The sequence below is a fragment of the Aptenodytes forsteri genome, unplaced genomic scaffold (assembly GCF_000699145.1).
Source record: "Aptenodytes forsteri isolate BGI_AS27 unplaced genomic scaffold, ASM69914v1 Scaffold4, whole genome shotgun sequence".
In the NCBI taxonomy this organism is placed as follows: Eukaryota; Metazoa; Chordata; class Aves; order Sphenisciformes; family Spheniscidae; genus Aptenodytes; species Aptenodytes forsteri.
In genome coordinates this window covers 3,357,703-3,365,788 of record NW_008795442.1, presented here as the reverse complement: position 1 = coordinate 3,365,788, position 8,086 = coordinate 3,357,703, and the positions used below count along the sequence as shown (strand labels likewise).

Here is an 8,086-nt window from a genome sequence, read left to right as displayed (position 1 = left end):
TGACAGCAAAGAACAGTCGTATAAAATTTATCTCCCATAAAAATAAACTATATATATAAAAAATTTTATGATGTTCTCACTGATTCAATGGCCACATGCAATTTTTCAGTCTGAAAAAATGAGGTATAGTAGGCCCTAAGAGGTAGTAATGTGTTTTGATTGTACTACAATATATAGAAAATACAAGATTCAGTTCATCAGAGTGGTAAGTCTCTCGGAGGTTGAAGTGTGACACACACCCAGAGATTACTTCCGTGTCATCCACTGAATACTGTGGTTTTAAAAAATGCAAAAAAAACCCCAAACCCCAAAAGAGACTTGCTAAGGCTTGATTCGATGCCCTTTGAAGTCAGCAGAATTCCTTCTACTGCCTTGAAGTGACACTGGATTTGGCCTATTAGAGCTACTGTATAGCTAGGATTATTTCTCTTTCATTTAATATTAACGTGACTAGTTGTAATACTCCGATCAGCTCTTTCTCAGCGATTTCCGTCACTGAACCCTCTGCGGGCTTTCGAGGAAGTCCGCAGTTCTTGACACTGCCTCTTGGAAGAAGCCAGTAAGTAGTTATCTTTAACTGCATTTGGCTCGGTACTAAAGCCATACCAACAGATGCCTTCCTGAGAAACTACCCCTGGCCCAGTTATTAATACAATGATACAAAGTACTGACTAGGAAAGAGAGGAAGAAGGAAAATAAAACAGAAATAGAGGAAATGAAATAGAAGGGGAGAGAGAGAGAAAGAACAACAAAAGTGAGAGAGAGGAGAATAAAAACCTCTACATAAGAAGCATTTAAAATAAATCTGGCTGAAACATATTACAAAATCACATTTGTGTAAAATACATGAAAATACTTGTCAAGTATTTTCTTACAATCTACTAATTAATTTTTTTAAACACATATTTGTGATTGCATTATGCAAAAGCTGAGCTTGTTGCTTCCCACCTACAAAGCTTCAAGTTTCTTTGAAGGTTTTTTTTTGTTCGTTTTTTTTTTTAATACGAAAGTAATTTAAAATGTGTTCACTTTCCACAAGTTATTTTACAAAAATAGTTTTGAATTAGGGATTAGTTGCAGTCCTAACTGTTTCAAACGTCTCAAAACTAATGCTGAAAGTAACAAGTTCTTTTCATTTAAAGTCTGGAGGTAGGTCTTTGTCAATCAATTAGTCCATTTCTTTAAACAATTCATTTGAGGTACAAACTTGGACAGTAATATTTAAACATTACAGCTAAATTTTTTTCTATGTCATGTAGTGTCATTGAAGAAAATTATCCTCACAAACCTATCAGCAATTCAGTACAAAAATATATTCAAGTTAACAGTACATTACACAGAAGTCTAGCAGAGAATAGGGTAAGTACATTAAAAAAAAACAAAAACAAACCAAGAGAAAGAAAAATACATAGTCATGCCGAAACACAATAAAGATATTGCTTCCTTAACTGCAATTAAGTGTTGAAGTAGAAATAAGGGGAAAATGCAGATACTCATGATTATCTACCCAGTAAAAATTTCCTGCATTTAATGTGTATAGCAGCATGTATTTATCAGTCTGTTGAGTTAATTGTAAAAATCAGAGGTAGTATTGAATAGTGGGGTAATATTGCATCTGGTGCTAAAAGTGCTGCTTTGAATGAAAAGATGGAGAAATGCCACTGGCACAGAGGTGCTCAGTGAACCATCCTATGTCAAAATACATTGCTTAAAGTAATGCACGAGCTTAGCTGAGGTACGTGGTGTTGGTTCTTACATCATGACTGATGAGTAATGAGGAGAGACTCAATTCTTTTGAAATACTGGTACAGGACGAGTGGAATTAGTCGAAACTAAGCAAAACATATGGATTATTTTTGTTGAGATAAATTCATGATTAATTTTGAGGTACCTTTCTGTATGTTTTAAAACACTTTTCTCGATAAAGACTTAGTCATTAACGGCATAAGAGTGTTTGGTGTCAGTCATTTTTGTTTCCATAGAAAATGCCTGGCTCTACAGAAAACCGACTCCGTCTGGCTTCCTATGGTCCAGAAGATGAGGGCTGTTCATTTTGTTTACTATTACTTCTGCCGACATGTTTGTATCTATAACTATACAACGGATCTTTGTCTTTCTTCCCTTTTGCAAAATGAAAGTACCTTTTTCGTGTTGATTTCTTTCTTCCGTTACCAGCTGAATGAAGTGAAAGATCAGCTTTCAATTTTTCTCCTGAAATAACAGTAAGTCTTAAAAAAAAAAAAAAATCAAGTACAAGTCTACAAGAAGGTTACAAAAAAAAAAGAGTAGTATCTATCCCTTATCTTTGGTGTTCTAAAACAGGGAGTTCACTAAGTAGGGAGTGGGTTGCTGGAAGTGTTGCAAGGCTATAGTGTTACACACCCAGCCTTTCCTATTTCAATGCCCATTATAATGACTATGTTACAAGTTTCTTGTTTATATGCAGTGCAGTGAATGACATAAACCTGATTTGGAGCTCTTCTTGACCCATTCACCCTTACTTAGCAGCTCAAACAAACTATTAGTAGGTTAAGAAAAAAGAAAACAGTAATTAAAAGTTGCATCATTAATCTGTGTCCCCTTTGTGTTACAGCAGTTTTTCACTAAACCTGGGACCGTGAAGGGATTACAAAGAAGATGATTAGTCAAATCCTTTTTAAGGTTATGCTATTTTTTTTTCCCCCAGGCAAAAGTGGAAAGACCATGGCAATAGAAAATAAGTGGTCAAGGCAGTGTCTTCTCCCTTCAAAAGACCCAACTGCTGATGAGGTAGAAATTGCATGGTGCGGCCTCCTAGTCTTCCTCTGCAGACTCTTGTGAGGACGTTTCTTCAGTCTCTTCCTAGAATACACAAACAGAAAAAATAAATAGTGGCGACCGTGCGTCTTAGGCTGCCACCTCACTCTTCTCTCACACAGCTGACAATTACCTCCTGAGCTAACAAAATGCCCTTTACAGCTGCTGTGACATCTCAAGAGGCCACCTTGGGGAGGAGGGGAAGGTCTCCCGCTCTCCAGTCACCCCGCTTTAGTTTGCCAGGCTTTCCTCCTACCCCAGGGGGTGCCACGAAAAAATAATTTGTGCTGTGCTCTGTCACGGCCCTCTTAACAGCCAACAGACGTGGGCCGCTAGAAAATGGAAAGCATTTTGAGCAGGTATCCAATGTTAAGTGGGTGCTCTGGGAAGCCTTCTCCTCCTCATTCGCTGTCCTCCTCCAGCCCACCGCTGCCTTCATGTTCGACTTCAGCAAGCCTGCCCAAATGCGATGCTCTTACACTGCTTATTTAACAACTGTGCAGTACCTTCCAGGACGTGGGCAGTAAACTGGGGGCAAAACATTTCTGATAAAAGGGGCTGTCAGTGAAAAGTTGTTTTTTATCAAATGCTGCACATCATCGCCTGAGACAGCATGTGAAAAAGATCTAGGAAAAACAGGAATTTACTCCCTCAGCCAACTGAGACCTTTTAAGAATGACCAGCTTAAAACAGCTTATAACAGTCTTCATACTTTAATAGATTTGATTTTCCACATGGCTTCATTTTGTCTGGGTGGCTAACTGACACAATTTATAACTCTCTTCCTTTCCCAGGCCACTACAGTACACCATTCAGCAAAGCATGCCTTAAAGCTTGCCTGCGTTATATGACCAAACTTCCATTCATTAGTGTTTGAAACACCTCAGCTGTGAAGGGCTCCTAAATGCTACCATGTGTGACACTGCTGCGGAGGAGCGGCATCAAGGAAAAACACTGGGCTTTAATCATAGGCCACTGCTCACTGCAATCCCCTTTCAAAAGGTTTCAACCTCCCCCCCCCCACCTCCCCACAAGAAAAGGCCGAAAAAAAAAAGCTGTAAATCCAGGGAATAAACATAAGTATAAATGAATGGATGACAGCTTAAAAAATATAACCATAGCAGCATCAAGCCATGAGATTTCACACTGGTTTTGTTTAGTCTGCTTTGGGTTATGTGGGAAATGTGAAAAGCATGAAGCAAATGCTCCCCCCTCTCCCTTCATACCCCCACCCCCTGCTAAAGCTTGGGCCTCTGATATTTAAGCCAGTAGGTTTTTACCTCTTGACTAGGAAACAGGCCATGACCCTGGGGTACTCTCTTGAGCACCAGGCACAAAGAAAGATGTAGCGTGATCAAAGCCGTGGACAGAGGAAAGAGAGCAAAGTCAAGTGTCAGCTGCCCTCTGACCTTGACTTTTCAATTAATATTTAAATTCCAGAAGACACCGATCTATCATGCAGATGAACAATTTCTTCCTCACAACAACTCGTGTCCACTTGTAGCAGGGTTATATTCACAGTGCTGCTATGAAAATGACCCCCGCCTCATGAAACCATTAAGCGAATTTTACGCCGTCCCTGGCGGCACTGGGGGACCTGCGCTCACACTCCATCGAATCTCATTAATGCATAATGCATTTTCCCTGCTTACCCTCCCTGCAGAACGGGGCTGCGACTGTTACAACATTTCAGTCAGGAAGAAAAATGGTATCTACAGGCACCTAACGAAAGGCTAATTTGGGCTGCACGTGGAGACAGAGTGCAAAATATGTTGGTTTGAGCCTTGGTAATTCAGAACTTGGGATGATCAAGGCAAACACCGGCTTTGCCTCCAAGCCAAGCATTTCAGTTAAAAATTACGACTGTGGGTTCTGTGCTCTTAACGTAATACAGGTAGACATGTTTTGGTATTTGATGATGATCACGCGCTTAATTCCTTACAGCACCGCAGTCAGCCCTGAGCCTCTCATCGTCATTTCCCAGAAGACGGCTGCGCACGCATGGTTGTGGAGCGGCAGCTCACTTTGTTTCACACTTGGCTTGTCAGGAGACTACTGAAACCTGATGGACTCATTTTCCATGAAGGTGGACTTCCGATCATGGAATAAGAAGGGTGGGGGAGAAGCAAAGTATGTGGAAGGACATACATCAGAGCCCAGCCAGGGTAGCCACAGAGCTATTTTTAGTTAGAGAGTTGCCCACTCTAGTGATTTTTACTGTGAATCTCACAATATTTTTTCTTCCTTGTAGCCCCTGCTGCAGTGACCAAGAAAATGAATGAGAAGCTCTTCCTTCATCTACATATGTATGTTCATGTAATGAAGGATGAGTTTCTCTCATCTGCGTATATACGAATGTGTGTACCTGTAGTATCTGGAAGGATGAGAAACCAAAAATCAAGCTAACCCCTCCCCAAATATTTAAATAATAAACTAATTATTAAAAAATATTTGAGACTGGCAGACTTCAAATTCACACCAGCCTTGGGAAAGACTTTTTTTCATGAAGAAAAGCTGGCAAAGTGATCAGATTGTTGTGCAGCAAAAAGAAAACTTTCTTTCATTAAGTTCATTCCTTGCAAAAGCCTAAGATAGCTCAGTTACAGACGGGTGGTTTTAAGCCAACCTATCATGTAAGTCCCTTGTCAAGATACAGATGGAGACATGACTGCTGCTCTGAAGTGCTTACAACTCAAACAAAGGGATTATACAAATCAGACATATATGCATGGAGGGACCCAAAGGAAGAAGTGAGTAGAGGTTCTGAAAGAGAAAATGCAGATGTATAAGACAGGAACACAGAGGGATTTTTTGCACTGGTGAAAAACTGGTTGCAAATATCAGAAGGTTGTGCAGCTGTGATCCTCAACCCACCCTTTGCCTTTACAGCACCCACATGCACACAGACTTCTCCCCAAAAGATGGAGGGGGGGCAGGTGTTCTGAAAACTGTGCACCCCGTAGAAGTTGCAAACCGGCTCTGCACTGAGCCGGTTCAGCCAGAGATTCACTGAAGTGCACTGTGTGGCACGTCAGGGCGCTGGGCACCTCAGAGAAAGGATGCTTTACCATCAGCTAGCACCCTCCAAGCACTTACAAGTCCTCACAGACCCACCAAGGTCGATGGCATAGCCATGCATCGTAGGATCTGTCCCTGAGTCAAAAGTCGAAGGAGGAACTGGGGCTGGAGTGAAATACTTTGTAAGTCCAGACGTGCTTCCGATCAAGTTGAAGAGAAGGGCAAAAATCAAGAAGGAAAACATGGTCATCAGAGCAGACATTAGAAATCGAAGTCACTCAGTCACAGCGTGATAGCCATGCAGAGCATAAATTCAGCAACACCACCACAGGAAGCACTCAGCCAAGAAGCAAAGGTTTCAGGTTACATGGCAGCCTTAATTCAGGTTGTTCTCACTTTTTAGGTGCATTCACTGTAGTTGTGGAGACCGAATGGTGACATGTGTTAACTGAGCGTAAATGTTCATCGACCCAGTTTTGCCTTGAACAGCTACTCCCCTGGTTATTTGCTTCCTGCTGCAGCAAGCTCACAACAGGCTGGGCTAGCAGACTGCAAAGAGAAACCCGAGAAAGCTTCAAACTAACCAGGTCGGATCTGGCTAACAGGGCAGCCACAGCCACACAGACCTCAGGGTGAATAGGACATGCACCTGAAGGGCAGGGTAAATACTCAGATGCATAGCTCAGGCTTTACTCCCTGCTGCTAAGACTCCCAGGTGGCTCCCCGCGCATCCCTGTGCCCCGCATGCATGTACCCTCAGGGGCTGACTGACCCGGGGATGCGCCACAGAGGCAGTTTTATGTGGCACGTCCTGTCCTTGGTTGTCCCATGCACGGGTACGTTCATCCTGAGTTGCTACAGGTCACAGTGCGATATTATAAGACAAACTGCAAGCCAGCACCCTGAGCTGTTTCCACCCTTAATTGCTTTAACTGCCCCACCAAGCCAGGAGTGATGTGAGCTGCTGTCTCTCCCAAAAAAGAGCCGCAAGAAGGCTTTCTCCAAATCTCCTATGTGCACAAATGTTTAACAGGTCTTTTCTTGAGAGGTATCACTGGCAAGCGGCTGGCAGATGTGTACACTGGACTGGAACCTACCAGTGCAGCCCCCTCACCTCTCAATGGTGTTGGGTCCCAGCAGGAGAGAAAGGACATGTGTTTCCCAATGGCTCACAGCAGGTATCTGCCCTGAGAAGGGCTACTCTGCGGGGGGCTGGCACTGCTGTTGTTAGCCCTGATTTAGCAGCGGTGAAGGTAACAAAAAGCATCAGGGGGCAGAACAGCAGGCTTCAGTTAGAAGTACTATCTGCAGCCAGTATGCCTATTTGGGCTTGCCCAACACACGATTTCAAAATATGACATCCTTGGTGGGATCTGGTTGCCTGAAGATAGGAACTCAGAGATGTTTTAGATGCCCTGGGTATCTCATCTGGTATCCAGCAGCCAGGCCAGAAGGGCGCTGGTCTCCCATGTCATGCCTGTCTGCTCTGTGTGGATGTCTGTGATCCCCTGGGCCACCTAAAAGGGCACAGAACAGCGGTGTTGAGATGTGTGGACCCACTAACCCTCTCCAGAGCTATGATGCTGCATCACTGCTTTTGAAGGTTCTCCACTGTGGAAAAACAAACTGGTGTATACTGCAGGAATATGTAAAGTGATAACCACTAGCATGTGCACCTCATTCCTACAGCTCAGCGGTGGCACCATCCAGAATGGAGCTGTGCAATGAATGACCATATTTAAACTACAGCATCTTTTCAGGTCAGAGTCACCCCATGTTCCCAAGAGACTTCTTTCCCATGACATCCTGCGCAGGTGAAATGTAGCTCTACCTGCTGCCCAAGACCTCCACTTGGTGATCCACATTTGTTTGGTGCAGGCTGTTTTTCTGGCAGTACAAGCAGCCAGTAGCATCCTGGTGTCCTCAAGAACAGACAAGCTTAGTTCGGTCTTTGTATGTCCTCTGTATTCCTTTTTTTGGTGGACCCCCACAAAGTGGTCACAACAAAACTAGAATCATAGAATCATAGAATATTTTGGGTTGGAAGGGACCTTTAAAGGTCATCTAGTCCAACACCCCTGCCATGAGCAGGGACATCGTCAACTAGATCAGGTTGCTCAGAGCCCCATCCAACCTGGTCTTGAATATTTCCAGGCATGGGGCATCCACCACCTCTCGGGGCAACCTGTGCCAGTGTTTCACCACCCCCAGCATAAAACATTTCTTCCTTATATCTAGTCTAAATCTACCCCCCTTTAGGTTAAAGCCATTC

At 43.2% G+C, this 8,086-nt stretch overlaps 1 protein-coding gene across 1 annotated transcript in view; it reads right to left on the bottom strand.

Moving 5' to 3' along the window:
- Positions 1-2,710: 2,710 nt before the first annotated feature.
- The window catches only part of HMGA2 (high mobility group AT-hook 2), a 125,656-nt gene continuing 120,280 nt past the window's right edge, over positions 2,711-8,086 (bottom strand). Inside the window, exon 5 of the mRNA XM_019472546.1 lies at positions 2,711-2,841. Within this exon, the coding sequence (XP_019328091.1) occupies positions 2,794-2,841 (48 nt within the window). The 3' untranslated portion in view covers positions 2,711-2,793. The remainder of the gene's footprint in view (positions 2,842-8,086) is intronic.